Genomic DNA, 18,567 nt, shown 5'->3' with positions numbered 1-18,567 from the left:
GTTTAATGCTGATAAGTGTGAGGTGCTGCATTTTGGTAGGACAAATCAAAATAGGACGTACAGGGTAAATGGTAGGGAATTGAGGAATGCAGTGGAACAGAGGGATCTGGGAATAACTGTGCATTGTTCCCTGAAGGTGGAATCTCATGTGGATAGGGTGGTGAAGAAGGCGTTTAGTATGCTTGCCTTTATAAATCAGAGCATCGAATATAGAAGTTGGGATGTAATGTTGAAATTGTACAGGGCATTGGTGAGGCCGAATCTGGAGTATGGTGTGCAGTTCTGGTCGCCAAATTATAGGAAGGATGTCGACAAAATGGAGAGGGTACAGAGGAGATTTACTAGAATGTTGCCTGGGTTTCAGCACTTAAGCTACACAGAGAGGATGAACAGGTTGGGTCTTTATTCTTTGGAGCGTAGAAGGTTGAGGGGGGACTTGATAGAGGTTTTTTCAATTTTAAGAGGCACGGACAGAGTTGACGTGGGTAGGCTTTTCCCTTTGAGAGTGGGGAAGATTCCAACAAGGGGACATAACTTCAGAATTAAGGGACAAAAGTTTAGGGGTAACATGAGGGGTAACTTCTTTACTCAGAGGGTGGTGGCTGTGTGGAATGAGCTTCCGGTGGAAGTGGTGGAGGCAGGCTCGATTTTATTATTTAAGAGTAAATTGGATAGGTATATGGATGAGAGGGGATTGGAGGGTTATGGTCTGAGAGCAGGTAGATGAGACTAGGTCAGAGAAAGTGGTCGTCGTGGACTGGTAGGGCCGAACAGGCCTGTTTCCGTGCTGTAATTGTTATATGGTTATATGGTTATAACGAATGGCAGTAATGCACATTCAAAAGATGGAGAGATACTTGAGGGACCAATATTTAAACTCAGTCAAGTGCACAATCATTCAACTTTGAGAAATTCCCCATTAAACTGCAACTGAGATCAAAGGGGCGTGGCTGTGTTCTGCAGCTGCGGCTCACCGGCAGTCTCTCCGTTTTTTTTTGTGTTTTTTTGTCATTGTTGATGTTAAATGTACGTTTTGTTTTATTTTTAATTCTGTGTATGTAGGGGGGTGGTGGGGGGGGTGGTGGGGGGGTTGGGGGAAACCTTTTTTTAAATCTCCTCCTCAACGGAGATGCGACCTTTACCGTGTCGTATCTCCGTTCGCGCAACGGCCTAACATCGTGGAGTCGGCGGCCTCCAGCTGGGATCGACCTCGAAGACTCCGGTCGCAGGGCCTGGACTTACCATCTCGGAGGCTTCGGCCGTGGGCCCTGCAGACCGCAACATCGGGAGCTCGCAGGTCCCTGGCTGGCGACCGGCTTTTGGGAGCTCCAGCCGTAGCAGCTTCGACCGCCCCGAAGCACGAGGCACGATCAACCCGCCCGCAGGCCCTTCATCGCCCTGCGTGGCTCGGCCGCAGCACTTTACATCGCCCGGTGGGGGCTCAGGACTCTCATCGCCCTGCGTGGCTCGGCCGCGGCATTTTCCATCGCCCGGTGGGGGCTCAGGACTTTCATCGGCCTGCTTGGCTCGACCCTGGGACTTTCCATCGCCCGGTGGGGGCTTCAAGGGGTTGGGAGCCTCGATCGCCTCGTGGCGCCACGGGAGAAAAACGAGGAGGAGATAAGACTTTGCCTTCCATCACAGTGAGGGTATGCCTAGAGCAATCACTGTGATGGCTGTTTTCTGTAAAAAATTGTATCTGTGTGTCTTGTGTTCTTTAATGTCTACTGCCGGACCCTGACGTGAGAGGACGCTGGCGTTGATTATTCGCCGCTTTTCCGTCAGGATAGTTTGTCTGTTTGTCTGTTTGTTTCTATGTTAATTGTATTTGTAAAGCGCTTTGTGCATGTGTTAAGGCGCTATATAAAATAAATATATTATTATTATTATTAATATTAATCCATTGATCCATTGACAATTTCAAGGAACACCTAGGATACAACTATTGATAATAATCAGATGAAGCACTGCTTTTCAGCCAGATCTCAACAAGCCAATCTGATCAATGCAGTGTCTCACTTTTCTACACATAGGGTAATTTCTTACTAATGTTCTGATGTAATTTTTCATTTTGGAGCATTGAAAATAAGGAGAAACCTGAAGCTGATGTGTCATCACTCAAATTTTTCTGCACCTCATTGGAATCCTCACCTCAAAGGTAACCATGGAACTTAGAAGATAGAGTAGTACAGCACAGGAAGCGGCCCGTCACTCCACAATGTCTCTGCCAAACATGATGCTAAATTAAACTAATCTCCTGTGCCTTCACATGATCCACATAGCTCTATACCTTGCATATCCATCTGTCTATCGAAAGGCCTCTTAAATGCTACAATCGTATTTCCTCCGCCACCACTCCTACAACGTGTTCCAGGAACCAATCACTGTAAAAATCTTTCCTTGCACATTTCTTTCAAATGTTTTCCCTCTCACCTTAAAGTTCTGCTCTCTAGTCGACATTTCTACACTGGGAAAGAGATTCTGACTGACGAGCTTATCTATGCCTCTCAAAAATATATTTATGAGAGGTTATAAATGTAATCCATAATACTATTATGGAAACAAGGAATTGGACACGATTCACAGGGTTGTAATCAACCTCACATTAGAGGGAGGGAGGAAGTCAGACACAATCAATGCTGGAACAATATGGCAGCTTGATACAAGCTTAATTATTTTAGTATCATTCACTTCAATGAGGCTGAGAAAAGTATCTTGCAATGTATTAACAGGTTGATGTAAAACTCATCTGGTTAACAATCTTTCTAGGTGAGCCGTGAACCATTGTATGCAGCAATGCCAGCTGCTGCTACAACAGTGTGATTTATCGCAGCAATATTAAATATATAATTGGTAATAAACTTGAATATGTTTCAACAGGTAAAGTGTTTTGAGAATACATTATATCAATCGAAAAAATATTTACAAATAAAATCATTACATATAGCTGTTAAAGAAAACATGGTAATGTTTTTCATGCTTAACCACTTATTTGTGGACCAGGCTGTCCTAATGGACTCCCTTCTTTGGCTTTGGTCTGACTGCTAAAAGTCTGCTCTCTTTTCCTTTTTGAATTCACTCAAATATACGTGACGGCATATGAGAAACTTCAACCCTAGCTGTGGGATTGTCCTTAAACAGCTGAGCATGGCCAATGAAAGATGAAGTCTGGGATTGCCGGATCTGTGGGGCATGAGTGATTGTGTTGATTGAGAGGCTGTAGAGGGAGGTGGTGCTGCATTCATGAATGACTGTGCAATGGCTGATTCTGGAGACTGGGTAGACAAAAGTGCCATTATTTGTTGACACTTTAAACTTCTCACCATTGATTCAACTTCCAGATCTTCAAAACTGCCAAATAACAGATCCTGCATCTGGCCTCTGCAGTCTTCACACCTCTATTTTAAGTTAGTTCTGTGCCGCCACACAAGGACCTTACTCATAATGAAGACAGGTTATTAAGGGCTGCATATCTCCCTTCTCCAGGATCAAAAACAATTTCACATTGGTCTTGTCGCTACCCTGATAGGATATCCCTGATTCCGCAAGAAACCAGTCTGCCATGGTGCAGCATCCCTCTGTTCATGCAGAGCAAAAAGCTACAGGTCTATTATCACTTTGCTGCTGGAGAATTGTGAGCTATCCATGTGTAGTAATCTTGCAGTGTAGATCACTGAGAGCAGCCAGCTACAAGGTGTGATGCTTGGAAACAGCCACACACAAGTGTATCGCACAAATGAAGGCAACAAGTTGCTCCTGGTTTCCTGCTCATTGTTCCTCGGAGGTGCTGTTGTGTAATGGAAAACTGAGCTTCAGATGGTTCAGTGCATGCTTAACAGAGGTACTAAGATTTTGTGTGACCTCTGTCAGTGCCTCCATATTGCTCAACATCAGAAGGTGCTCTGTGACAGGGTTGTTAATGAGCCCCAACAAAGATGTATACATGGCCGCCAGAGTGGAGGTTGTGGTGTTCTGGCTCTGTATAATATCTTGAGGGAATATTTGAAATGAATATAATCCAATTACTGGGCATTTATAAATGGACTAAAATAAACCATCCTGGCACACTCTCATTTTGTTCCCACCATCGGGAAGAATGTGCAGGAGCCTGCAAACCATGACCACCAAGAATAGGTTCAAGAATAGCTTCTTCCCAGCAGCCATCAGGCTCTAGAATAATGCACAACATTAACCTTGGCAAAAATGAACATCTAATCCTCTTGACTGTGTCTTTGGTCGTACTACAGACTTTGTTTTATTTTTACATGTATTATGTTGATTAATTTAGTGATCTTTTAAAATTGTTATATTTATCTGTGTCTTGTGCTTACAGGCCTGTTAAGCTGCTGCAAGTAAGAATTTCATAGTTCCATGGTCAGTATAAATCACAATTAAACACCCTTGATTTCACTCTTGACTCTCTTGAAAGAATACACTGAATTTACATTGCTAAATGTTAATTGATGTTGCACAACATTCTGAAATATTATGCCAAATAAGATAGTACATGAAATGCTTATCAGGATCATTTAGATTTAAGGATCCAATATATACCCAAAAAGCACTGCATCATCCGTCAGAAATTTTGGTAGATTAGAGTCTCTTAATGCTCTAATCAGCACAACATCCTCATCCAGGTCTGGATTCTCCCTTTTCAATGACCTGAACAGAAAAAATAATAATTGAAATGTTAACTTATCAAAATTGTCTTTTAACCTTGTATAATCAATTAATATATAACCAAAATATATATTTTATGAAAATCCTTATTTTTATTGGAGTGAAATATTAATACACATCTGCTTGAATATTATGGGTAGACACAAAATGCTGGAGTAACTCAGTGGGTCAGGCAGCATCTCTGGAGAGAAGGAATAGGTGACGTTTCAGGTCGAGACCCTCCTGTTCACTTCATTAAATGCCAACAGAAATATTGAGAACAACATATTTCCACATCAACTAAATGAAGACAAAGATTTCACTCATCATGGCAACATTGAATAGCTCCATTCATAGCAGCATGTGTATGAATTTAGGTGAACATAAGACTCAATTCTGGAAAATATTACCTTTAAAATTGACAAACGAACAGGTTTTACAGTCTAATTTTAATCCATAGCTATTTCACATCCATCAGTTTGCCGACTGTCTCATTTGCTAATTCTTCTTCCTTCACTTCATCTATCTACTATTAGGGCATTATTTCATTTTTGGGCTGCATATCCATAACATGAAGAAGGGTCTCGACCCAAACCGTCATCCATTCCTTCTCTCCAGGGATGCTGCCTGTCCCGCTGAGTTACTCCAGCATTTTGTGTCTACTATCCATAACAATATATTGTTTAACTGAATCCAGGTGAAGGGTCCCAAGCTGAAACATCATCTGTACATTTCTCTTCACAGATTATGCTGAAAAATTCCTCCAAAAGATTGTTCCATTTCACCAGTTGCTATCATCTATTCCAGATGAAAGCTAAGCTAACAACTTTTCTTTGGGTGGTCCACAGTGGACCAATGAGCATTTTGTTTAGAGACACACAACTGCAAAGTTTGGTAACATAGGAATTCCAAATCATTGCATAAGATTGCACAAACTTTACTCATTGGAACACACAAAAGAAGACAAGTCTGGATCCTGAGCCAAGACCACTAGTGGAGGGTATTGGTGAGGAGAAGCCTAATAAGCAGGAGAGGCCCGTGACATCAGTCATAAGTGCTGGGGCCTGGATGGTTGAGTACGGTCAGAATCACCTGGTAGAGACATTTGGTGGAAGGCATTAAGAGAGATGAGGGTGCGGGTTCTGAGGTAATTCTGATGCCATAAATGATAAGTTTATAAGTTAAAGCACCTTGGCAGTTTCCAAGCATCAGGCCATGTAGCTGACCAATTATTTAATTTCAATTTGTTTTTAATTATTGGTGATCCATAAGATTGGTGATGCCGCTAAATGTCAAGAGAATATGGACTCTTTTGTTTCAGATTGGGTGGCATGCGTGACACAAATACTACTTGTCATTTGTCAAATATAACTGGAAGTTGTCTAGGTTGCTGCAAGCTGCTGCGTTATCTGAAGAGTTGCAAGAGGAAGTGAACACTATGCAATCACAAGAGACTGTTCATAATTCTGACATAAGGTGATGGATAAAGTGGCTATGAATGTTTAGGCACGAGACACAATCCTGAGCAACAAATGTATTCTTTGATGTTTGACACAACAACTATTGATGAGTTTCCAGCCCCACCACAACCCTCCTCTAATCACAAATCCCATTTCTTTTTAAATTGCAATACAAACAGAATGTACTGGAAATGCTTAGCTGGTCAGGCTGCATCGGTCCCAGGAGGAATTTCAATATTATTTCAAGTCAGATACCTTTGCCAGGTACTTGGGAACGAGAGAAAAACATTAGATTTAAGCTGCACAGAAAGTGGGAAGAGGTGTCGATAGGGAATAAAGGACCAAGGTGAGGTCATGGTTGCAGATTTAATGTTAATGGTTAATAGTAAAGTTCAAGAGTGAGAAAACAGAGATCATAAGATCACAAGATCATAAATGATAAGAGCGGAATTAGGCCATTTGGTCCATCAAGTCTACTCTGCCATTCAATCAAGGCTGATCTATCTCTTCCTCCTAACCCCATGCTCCTGCTTTCTCCTCATAACCTCTGACACCCGTACTAATCAAGAATCTGCCTTAGATATATCCACTGACTTGGTTTCCACAGCCTTCTGTGGCAAAGAATTCCACAGATTCACCACCCTTTGACTAAAAAAAATGCCTCCTCATCGCCTTCCTAAAAGATGATGATAACTCTGAAGCTATGACCTCTAGTCCTAGACTCTCCCAGTAATGGAAACATCCTCTCCACATCCACTCTATCCAAGTCTTTCACTATTATGTACGTTTTAATGAGGTCTCCCCTCATTCTTCTAAACTCCAGCGAATACAGGCACAAAATTGATAAGGGCAAGGCTGTGGATGTTGTCTATATGGACTTCAGTAAGGCATTTGACAAGGTTCCACATGGAAGGTTGATTAAGAAGGTTAAATCGTTGGGTATTAATAGTGAGGTTGCAAGATGGATTCAACAATGGCTGAATGGGAGATACCAGAGGGTAACGGTTGACAATTGTATGTCAGGTTGGAGGCCAGTGTCTAGTGGAGTGCCCCAAGGATCTGTGTTGGGTCCACTGTTGTTTGTCATTTACATTAATGATCTGGATGATGGTGTGGCAAATTGGATTAGTAAATATGCAGATGATACTAAGATAGGTGGAGTAGTTGATAGTGAGGTAGATTTTCAAAGTCTACAGAGAGACTTGGGCCTTTTGGAAGGGTGGGCTGAAAGATGGCAGATGGAGTTTAATGCTGATAAGTGTGAGGTGCTGCATTTTGGTAGGACAAATCAAAATAGGACGTACAGGGTAAATGGTAGGGAATTGAGGAATGCAGTGGAACAGAGGGATCTGGGAATAACTGTGCATTGTTCCCTGAAGGTGGAATCTCATGTGGATAGGGTGGTGAAGAAGGCGTTTGGTATGCTTGCCTTTATAAATCAGAGCATCGAGTATAGAAGTTGGGATGTAATGTTGAAATTGTACAGGGCATTGGTGAGGCCAAATCTGGAGTATGGTGTGCAGTTCTGGTCGCCAAATTATAGGAAGGATGTCGACAAAATGGAGAGGGTACAGAGGAGATTTACTAGAATGTTGCCTGGGTTTCAGCACTTAGGCTACAGAGAGAGGTTGAACAGGTTGGGTCTTTATTCTTTGGAGCGTAGAAGGTTGAGGGGGGACTTGATAGAGGTTTTTAAAATTTTGAGAGGGACGGACAGAGTTGACGTGGGTAGGCTTTTCCCTTTGAGAGTGGGGAAGATTCCAACAAGGGGACATAGCTTCAGAATTGAGGGACAAAGGTTTAGGGGTAACATGAGGGGGAACTTCTTTACTCAGAGGGTTGTGGCTGTATGGAATGGGCTTCCGGTGGAAGTGGTGGAGGCTGGCTCGATTTTATTATTTAAGAGTAAATTGGATAGGTATATGGATAGGAGGGGATTGGAGGGTTATGGTCTGAGTGCAGGTAGATGAGACTAGGTCAGGGAGAATGGTCGGCGTGGACTGGTAGGGCCGGACAGGCCTGTTTCCATGCTGTAGTTGTTATATGTTATATGTTATATGTTATAAACGCTCATCACATGTTAACCTACTCATTCCTGGGATCATTCTTGTAAACCTCCCCTGGGCCCTCTCCAGAGCCAGCACGCCCTTCCTCAGATATGGTGCCCCAAATTGCTCACAATATTCCAAATGCACTTGACCAGCACTTATAGAGCCTCAGCATTACATCCCTGTTTTTGTATACAAGCCCTCTCAAAATAAATGCTAGCATTACGTTTCCTTTCTTTACTTCCGATTCGACTTGCAGAATAAATGCAAACATAAGGAGCATAAAAAAAATGTTGTAAAATGCCAGGATGCCAGGATGGAGAATTAAAATAGCAGGCAATCTCCATCTTTAATCCTCCATCCCACTTCCACTCTGACCTGTTTATCTGTAGCCTGCTGCACTGTTACAACAAGGCTCAATGCCAGCTTGAAGAATTGTAACTTCATCTTGTAACTCGACATGTTGCTGTTTTTCTTATTCAATATTTAACTCTTCTGCTTCTAGTCAAACACTCTACTCTCTCTTCCTGAATCAGAACTGTTTACCCACTGTAAGCTATGGTTGTGTGATATTCCTCAGTTTTTATCTCTCGATTAGTTGAGCATGGACTGTTGCAGACTTCCTGGTCCATCAGGACAGAGAACATTTCCACCAGCATTAACCTAGCTAATTAAGACCAGTGGACCTTGGGGCTCTCTTTCTTCTTTTTTTCTCTGCGTTCCCTGAAAACCACAGTGACACAGTCATGGAGAGTATGCCTTTAAGGCCCAAATACCAGGTATGGTTGCTGCATGGTAAACTGCTGAAAGCAAAATGAAGCTCAGACTCCATCCCATTTGGTGCAATGCAGGCTGCCACATAGAGAAGAACTTGAAATAAAGAACACAATAGCATCATTGCACACACAATTGAGGCAAATATTGCAATTACTGCAACCTTTTCAAATGAGACATGTGAGACTGCAGATGATGGAATTTGGAGCAAAAGACAAAGTGGTGTAGAAACTCAGTGGGTCAGGCAGCATTTTGATGGAGGGAAATGGACTTAAGACGTTTCACCTTGGTACCCATCTTCAGACTGAACTGCTGCAAGAACTTTTCAAAATAACCCATTTGCCTCAACATACCACATTATGATACTTCAAAATGGAGCAAGGCAATTTCTAAGCATGTCCATGTGGAACATCTCTTTCTAACTCTCTTTGTTTTCTATTCAAATTTTTATCCATCCAGCTATTTCTTTCCTGGCTCCACTGGTTCTAGCCTAAATCCAAACATAACACATTTATTATTGTGTCTCATCTACTCTTTCTTTTACATGTTCGAAAATGAAATTAATTTAAATCTTACCTTTTTAAACATGTGTTGACTAATCTTTACATTACAATATTAAATGCGTTCTATAAAAAGCTTATGTAAGGATTTAATTATCTTTCTCAGTACCGACACAATTGCTGTATCTAGTCATCTGGCACTAATCACTGCTTTAATGATTTTTCAAAGTACATAATAGCGGCCCTGTTATCTTTTCCCTTACTTTAATTCTCATGTTCAATTTCAAGGTTAATGTCACAGTATTTGACCTAATGCATTGATGTATAATTTTCAAATTAAATTAAGCATTAATGGTGTATCAGCCACTTTGTAGAAACCTTCTGATTTTCTTCTTTAAATTCAATGAAGGTCAGATAGTTGAGCACCAAGCCTGATAATTCTAGTTATATATGAACAGATTTAACATTTTTCTGCTAAGTTTATTCTTTTCCTTTATAGTTACTGTAAACAACAGGCATATTTGAATTTGTTTTCTTACCCAGCCATAACGAGCACAGATTTGACTGCTCTCATGCCAAAGTCATAATGATCCTGCTGGGAGAGCTGCTCACTACATAGTTTGTACATCTGAGTCATCTTTCGGGCCAAAACCTTGCTAGATTCAAAACCTTCCGAGTACAAAATGACCTGAAGTGAACAAAAAAAATTTAAAACATGGATTTTCCCAATGATTTGTACGGTAATTTTAACTGCACTTATCAAATCAAGGATTAGGCAGCCAAATTTCTAAGCATAACTCCAAATTTACTCATAATGTTAAACTAGAGTAACAAAAAGAACCAATCATGGCAAAATAAGCCTGCAATTTTTACTTGCTCCCTTGAATTAAGGGCAACGGTACCCATCCAAAGCCAGTTGACATATTACATATATGTGCATGTCAAACAGTGCTGGAATAGAAAGAGCCCAGACAGCATGTCCAGGCTGCTCATCTTAGGGCAAAAGGTTGGTGATTGCACAAGACGCTGGAAATGGAAAAATTAGAATATTTCAAATTCCCTGATAAGTGAAAGGAGAAGGAAAGGATCAGTTATTTAAAGATTTAAACTTAAAGATGAGAATTTTACCAGGAGCAAACATAGGAGAGGATAGTATTATGAGCACCAGCAGGGAAGATTGCTTGAAAGAGTGTATATTATATCAAACGGTCTATTTTGCAGAAAAAATACAACTGCTCTGGAGACTGATGAAACAGACAGGTTCTGACAAAATAGATAAATGTCTAGGTTTGTCTGAATTTATTCAATAATATCATTGCATCTGTTGACCCTTAGAAGGGTTATGACCAGCTAATACATAGAACATGAAAAAGAATAAACAGTGCAGGAGTAACTCAGCGGCTCAGGCAACATCTTTCACGGAGATAGATAGGCAATGTTTCAGGTCAGGACTCTTCATTAGACCCGCCCCGCCCGAAACATTGCCAATCCATGTCCTCTAGAGATGCTGCCTGACCCACTAAGTTACTCCAGCACTTTATGGGTTTTAATTGTATTGGCAGTATCGGCAGTATCGGCAGTATCGGCAGTATCGGCAGTATTGGCAGTTCCATGTCTACATAGTACATGGATCAGTTTATTGCAGAATACAATAATCAGATTTTGTGCAGTCTGTCAATAAGGTCAGAGAGACAAATGTATGGCTCAAGTATTGAATGGGATAAATGTGTTTTATTCATAGAAGACTTTCATGTTCTATGTCTGTGCAGAGACTGGCGCCAGTATTGAGAAAAGTAGAGCTGTTCTCTAAGGGTCGGCTTCCCATGAATCAGGTTGAAAGAAGTGTTCAAGTGAATAGAATGCCCAGGGAATTAAATAAAGATTTAATCTTTATTATGAAATAGTCTAATGGAAGGAAATTAGGGAAATTAAAGAGAAAAGACAAGGCAATAGTGCAGAGTGGTGGAAACAAGTAAGAATAACCAAAGTGTGCCAGAGTCAGAGTAAGGAATATGGAAAAATTGAAAACTTTTATTTGAATATACACAGTAATTGCAACAAGAGAGACAGATTAATAGTGCAAATAGAAATCAAGGAAACATTGCACGGAAACATTGGTGGAAGAGGTAACTTGTAGAGGTAACATGGAGCAAGGTATAATCAGAGGTGCATATAATGAGTTTAGTACAGTAATCATGGATGATTTTAATCTATGTGCATTCAGAGCAAATCAAATTAGCAGTCTCAGTATGGAAGGTGAATTTATAGAATCTACTCAAGATGCTTTTCTAGATCAGTATACTGAAGAACAAACTAGGGAACAGACTATTTTTGATCTAGTATTGTGCAAAGAGAAATGATTGATTAATCGGATGGTTCATGTAAATTATGGAAAGTGACTATAATATGGTATAATTTTGCTTATATTATCTTACAAAAAATAAAACCATTCGATTCATTGAGTTTATCTTTGTTGCCTACAGAGTCAATTAACCTGTCTTGATGTCTGAAGTAAATGCCAATCAGTAGAATATTTTCCTTTGGCCTTATTTCTGGCATCTTTAGGAAAAAAGAATCTTATCACTCTTAAATTTGGGCATGATCTAACTTATTGTTTCCTATTTCAGTTTAAGGCACTTATTGCAAAATGAAAAGCTATGAAAACAGTGCAATTTACTTCCTCTCTCTTACTAATACACATTGTGCACTTTCTTCCTGGCCAAAGATTTTGAAATGTATTCTAAATAATTTAGCTTACAATTGAACAGACTTTTCAAAGTTAAACAAAAATGATTTATTAGTTCTTTTGATTAGTGGTATTGATTCCACATTTAACAATATAAACCAACAAAAGACATGAGCAAAATCCACTCAACAATTTGATTACCTCAGCAATAAGGGCATAGTTTGGAACCATCATTGCAATAGGTCTAAAAAGAGCCTTTAGATTGTCTGGTAGTTCTGTTCTTCCAGCATAGCCAGGGTTCATCGTGATGAATGCAGCACACGACATGACCAGCTTGATTTCCCTGCCTTCAAACATGAAACGGGATTGCTATCGGAAAGAAGCAAAAATTATAGATTTAATTTTCATGTTATTTTTCTGCAGGTCTAGCTCATTTATGGTGTTGATCCAAATTTAGTTGTTTGCTAAAATGCTGGGAGAAATCACCCACTCTGCTCCAAACAGTACGATGAAATCTTTCAAATAATTTTAGACCAGGTAGCATATCAATGAATGCAGTGTAAATTTCCCTATGCATTACCAAAATCTCAACTCAACTTCACATGGCCATTTGCTGCTACACTAATCGAGCATATTTGCAGAACAGAATCAAGAATTTTAACAGGACAGTGTTTAAACCATTGTGGCAGTGCCAGTTTTAGCTGCAAAGCAAAATTAAGTTATCTTTCTACTTTAAGTTTTATTATTTTTCCATTTCAAATGTTCATGTGCCTTGTCAAATACTACACATGTTCATTTACAATAACTTCTTCTAAATTCTGATCACTATTTTCTTAGGGAAAAAATCTGTCGTTCATTGTTTTTAATACTAATGCCAAATTCTTAAAAATTCACAATTGAAAATAATATTTTATAATTTACTATTACAATTACTAGATTGTTCTAATTTCCATTTAATATATTTAGCTCCATGAATACAGTTTCAGTTTTCACATTATTGATCATCATGTTGGCCTTTCTATAATCCCATAAACCTTAGTGCATCTTTCCGTAACCATCTCTGTGTTGTGATTCTCTGAACTGAAACCACTTTAACCATGTCATGATAATCTTGTACATCAACGTCCAGATTAGAGATGCGATCTTGTGCAGACATAATCCCTCTTAATGAAACAAAATAAAATGGTGGTGTTTTGGGCCTTTTTATCTGAAAGATTAATTGTGAATGTGTATAAATAGTATATCCATTTCAGCAGATGATTGTGCTTTAACCCATTGCCTCAAATGCTTCTTCTCCTATCTTATATTTTTCTAACAATAAAGAGGGAGGCCCATGTAGTTCATTGGAACCAAGTCAGGCCCCATTAGTCCTATTAGTCCCATTCTCTGCCTCATTTCTCTGCACTCCTGCAACTTATTCTGTCTCAAATATGGCCATCAATTGCACTGTGATTATTTGTTCCATTAAAATGCACTACCGGGTAACTAAGGGGCAATGAACCAGGAAGAACATTTGGGTAATGTGGAAGGAGATTGGAGCACCCGATGGAAACCTATGTTGTCATGCAGAGAAAGGGAAAACTTTACACAAACAGCACCCAAGATCAGGATGTGAGTCCCTGCAGGCGAGTGCAATGCTCTTGTGTCAAACATAACCTTACAAGCTCTTTAGTATGTAAAAAGAAAAAAACTATTAATATAAACCCATTTAATATCATAAGAAAATAACTGCAGATGCTGGTACAAATCGATTTATTCACAAAATGCTGGAGTAACTCAGCAGGTCAGGCAGCATCTCGGGAGAGAAGGAATGGGTGACGTTTCGGGTCGAGACCCTTCTTCAGACTGACGGGTTTTTGGCCTAGTGACCCAGGACTTTAGTATGATAGAAGAAGAACACTGACGAGCTGCACTATATATATATCTAAATACCCTGAGTTGGGGGCTAATGATTGTGATTGGATTTATGATTTAAGTTCACGACATGTGTGGCTTTTAGTTTTCTTTTTCTGTGAGACCACGTAGGTCTCAAAGGGGGGAAATGTTGTATTTTGTATATTAGTTTGTTACATTGTAACTGCTGTAATCATTATTAGCCATTAAAATTTATCAGCGTAGGCATTCTTTATACTTTAATACATTGCAACTGTCTGTAACCTTGTTACATTTGGATGAAAGATAATGGTGGCAGATAAGGAAAGACATAGGCCTTGGGGTGATGAATGGATGTGAGGGATGGACTAGCAGGAAATAAGGGAGGCGAAGTATGAAGGGATGTGAGCATTGAGATAAGGATATATTACTGAATGGGATTTAATGGTGGCGGGACAGACGAGTGACTGCAAAGAAATGAATGACTGAAGAAAGGAGTGTGGGTATGAGGTAATGTAAAGAAGGTAAGGTTTGGAATAATCCTATAAACATAGACTGCCCGATGTACTAAATGGGCAGTCAGGGCAGTCAGGTGGTTGGCTTCCTGATTGTTCCAGCCGTTGTTTACAAATAAAGGCTTTTAACTTCTCGAAGAATTCTCCGTGTCGCCTGTCTTAATTTTGAGGATCAGGGAACCACAACAGTATGAGCTACAAAACTCTGGGATAATGATATAATTACTGTTGTACTATTTTTTCAAAGTTTCCATGCCTCCTCAGCCAAAACAACAATTCATGAACAGGGAGAACCTCAAAAGAAATCCACTCCTACGTCTTCAGGCCAAAACGTAATTTGCTAATTAAGTTCACTGGTTCCAATACAATGATGTTACCTTTGCTGCCTTTGCAGTTCGGATCGTAATGAGTTGCTGTGCAATGACAGAAAGTACTTCAATATCAATCCGGTTGAACTCATCAAAGCAACACCAAGCTCCTGACTGAGCTAAGCCGCTGAAGAATCGTCCCATCATCTAAAGAAAAATATATAACTTAATACTTAATATAAAATTTAAACATAAAGAAGAGTTTAAAAAGTTAGCTGGGTATTCAATTAAAAAATGGCAACAAAAAAAAATGTTCCAAGATAAATCTATTGCCCCAGATTGTGTGTTACTCAAGCAATAATGAAACTTAAATTCCTGACAATAAGTGTCATTTGTCTTTGAAATTGCAACCTACAGTTTTGACACGTACTGCTTAATAGAGGTATCCCAAAGTTGTCAGCGATTCAGTGCACATCTCTGAACTGTGCTACCTAAAGCTTTTTTTCCAAAATAGAACACTAACAACTAATGTGAATTTAAACATTTACAGCTCGTCCTACTACAAAAAATATCCAGAAAATGTTACATCAATTGTATTCAAGTGCACCGGGAGTACACTCGCATCAAGCGAGTACTTAGCCATTATTACTCTCAGGGAGTACTCAGCCATTATTACTCTCAGCGCACTATAAAAGATAATTTAGTGTACTGTCATTTCTTCAGGAACAACGCAAAATATTAGGGACATTGAAATACATCTGTATTTTTATAAGGTTTATTTAGATTTCATCTCCTATTTCAATTCTATATGCATGTTCGATTCTTTATTTAGTATTCTGTACGAGATTTTTAAAAATTGTTAAAATCATGTATGAGCTTCTTGGTTTGGTATGAGAATTCTTTAATGTGATTGTTTGCACAGCCAGTCTGTAGGTTTCACATCACTAAACTGTAGATTTGGCAGCATCTGTGCAAAGAGAAACCATGATACTGTTTTAGGTTCAGCGTTCTTCTCAAGAAGGCTCTTTCATCTGAACCATTAACTCTGTTTCGCTTTCCCAAGATGCTGCCTGCCCTATTGAGAATTTTCTGTATTTTGTATTCATTTCAAATTTCCGGCAACTGAAGTTTTTCTTTGCATTAGTTTTCATCTACTGGGTGGCAAATGGCATTCTAACAGTGTCTTGTCTCACCACACAGATGTCTGGAACTTTGTGACAAGCCTTTATCAAGGTCCTAACAAGTACCTGTGCTTCGCTGCTGATTACAAATTCTCAGCTGAGGTCATTTCCATTAGATCACATTGTTCTGAATATAGGATAAAAAAAACCTTTAAAGAAAAAGAGGATCAACCTTCATATTCAATGAATTATTAGTCTTTATTGAATATTTACCCACCTTATAATCAAGTCCTTCAGAGCAATTAAAGACCACACATTGGATGGCCAGAGCCTTCGCAAGATCTTTGGTAGTTTCTGTTTTACCAGTACCAGCAGGGCCAGCTGGAGCTCCTCCGAGATCTAGCTGCAGAGCTCCCATGAGGCAGAGATAGCAACGATCCTAGAATACCAACAACAACGCATTCAGTCACTTCTATCATTCTATTGCAAATTGTAATAAAAAATGAAAATATGAGCATTATTATTCGATAAAAAAGTTGGACAATCATTCAATTAGATGAGTTGGCAGCAGCAGGGATAAACTAATCTTTCACACAGTTTTCTCATTTTCCCTGCTGACAGTAATTCTCTTATCGAAAGATACTATTAACTTTCAGCTAGTTTTCTCAGTCAATATCAAGAGAGTAGAAAAATAAATTATCTATCCAATCACTCCAGGCAGTGTAATTAAACTGTTTTGACTGGCAGAGTAAAATAACAGAATAAAGCAAAAGTAGGCTTTATACATTTCCTTTATACAAAAGAATTAACAAATGTTCCCCATAATTTTTTATCCAGAAACAGGAACAATGTTTCCCCAAACATTCAGCAATGTATCATTTTTAGCAGCACAGATAAGGTGATCAAAAACAAGATGGTATATTTATCATTGATGCTGTTTGAATTTTCATCACAGCAGAAAAGTCCAGTCATTAATCATCCTATTATTTAAATGTTAGGTAACTATCTTCTTAGCCAAATATACTTACAGTAAGTGGTGTAATGACTAGTCGAGGAGATGATCCAAGATACTCGTAGCCATATGTGTAGTTAGATAAGGCCATCATTGCTACACAGTTGTCTGCATCAAGATCCCAGTAATAGCGCAATTGCCTCTGCCACTCAAAGTTGTTTATAGTGTCCACCTACCCACAAGAAACAATGAACATTACTTACAGAAAACAATTTCCCAGTCAAACAATTTTGTTTCATATTACTATATTAAAGGTTCCATATAAATACAGGTCACTGGTGTTTCTCTTTTGATTGTAAATTTTGAACTGACATAAATGCAAACGTAACATATAGTAGTGATTTTAATAGGTTACCGAACCATAAAAACATGCCTGCCAAATACTTGCCCATGATTTAACACCAACCGTGCAGAGCCCAGCAGATGTATAAACATTTTAAGAATCAATGGACCTAATTGCTTTCCCTCGCCCATTTGCTTACAATATTTTTGAAAGTATCATTCTTAAATCTTTTCTTCTAAATCTGCCTCCATGCATTTGTGAAATCTTCTAGCCTGTCACTCTATTTACATTATTCCAAATTGGAAAGTGTTTGGTATATTATATTACTGTAATTTCATTGTCATTGCCATTTCTGTTTGATTTGGCACATTTATCCAATTAATTAAACTGGATGAAGTGCATTTTCATTTCATTAAAATGGTTTACACTTAATCTGACACTCCTATTTTGGGCTTCTTTTCATTTCAAATATGACCAATGTAGTGTGAAGAACAATATCAATTTAAGTACAATGGAAAGAGAATCCATAAATTTTAATAATGTAATAAAAATGAACAGCAGATGCTGGTTTATACCAATATTAGACACAAAATACTGGAGTAACTCAGCAGGTCAGGCAGCATTTGTGGAAAGGGGAGTTGAAATGGTTAGCAACTGGGAAATCCAGTAGGCCTTGACACTTGTGCTTTGTCAGTTAACAATTTAATTACTCTACTTGGAGTAAGTTTGATGAGGAAGGCTGTCAGAAGATGTAGCGGAAGAGAGATCAGCTGCAGTAATGGGTGGAGAAATGGCAGATGGAGTTTAATCCAAATACGTGTGAGGTGTTGCATTTTGGGAGGTTGAATGTAAGGATACAGTTAATGGCAAGACCCTAAGCAGCATTGATATGTAGTGCTTTCTTGGCATCCAATTTCACAGCTCACTGAAGGTAGCAGCACAAGCAGGTAGAGTGGTAAATAATGTGTATGCTTGCCTTCATTGGTAAAGGCATTGAATATAAGAGTCAGGAAGTCATGACGCAGGACTATAGGACTTTGGTGAGGCAATATTTGGAGTATTGCATGCAGTTCTGGTCGCCCCATTACAGGGAAAATGTGGAGGCTTTGGAGTGGATGCAGAGGAGGTTAACCAAAATGCTGCCTGTATTAGACAGTTTCAGTTGCAGGGAGAGGGAGAGGGAGGATAGACTTGGACTGTTTTCTTTTGAATGTTGGAGGTTGAGGGGAGACTTGACAGAAGTATATAAAATTATGAGAGGCATAGATAGGGTAGACAGTCAGAACTTTTTCCCAGGGTTGAAATGTCCAATTCTAGATGGCACAGCTA

The 18,567-nt window shown here is 39.2% G+C and overlaps 1 protein-coding gene across 1 annotated transcript in view; it reads right to left on the bottom strand.

Moving 5' to 3' along the window:
* The window catches only part of dnah6 (dynein, axonemal, heavy chain 6), a 228,725-nt gene that overhangs the window by 138,510 nt on the left and 71,648 nt on the right, over positions 1-18,567 (bottom strand). The window contains exons 29-34 of the mRNA XM_078394918.1: positions 16,972-17,127; positions 16,221-16,382; positions 14,892-15,029; positions 12,329-12,496; positions 9,981-10,129; positions 4,555-4,662 (exon numbers count right to left, since the gene is read on the bottom strand). Coding sequence (XP_078251044.1) covers positions 4,555-4,662; positions 9,981-10,129; positions 12,329-12,496; positions 14,892-15,029; positions 16,221-16,382; positions 16,972-17,127 — 881 coding nt within the window. The remainder of the gene's footprint in view (positions 1-4,554; positions 4,663-9,980; positions 10,130-12,328; positions 12,497-14,891; positions 15,030-16,220; positions 16,383-16,971; positions 17,128-18,567) is intronic.

This window comes from Rhinoraja longicauda, chromosome 3, assembly GCF_053455715.1.
Source record: "Rhinoraja longicauda isolate Sanriku21f chromosome 3, sRhiLon1.1, whole genome shotgun sequence".
Lineage (NCBI taxonomy): Eukaryota > Metazoa > Chordata > Chondrichthyes > Rajiformes > Arhynchobatidae > Rhinoraja > Rhinoraja longicauda.
Note: the sequence above shows the minus strand (reverse complement) of the source record. Positions and strands in the feature narration are given on the sequence as shown.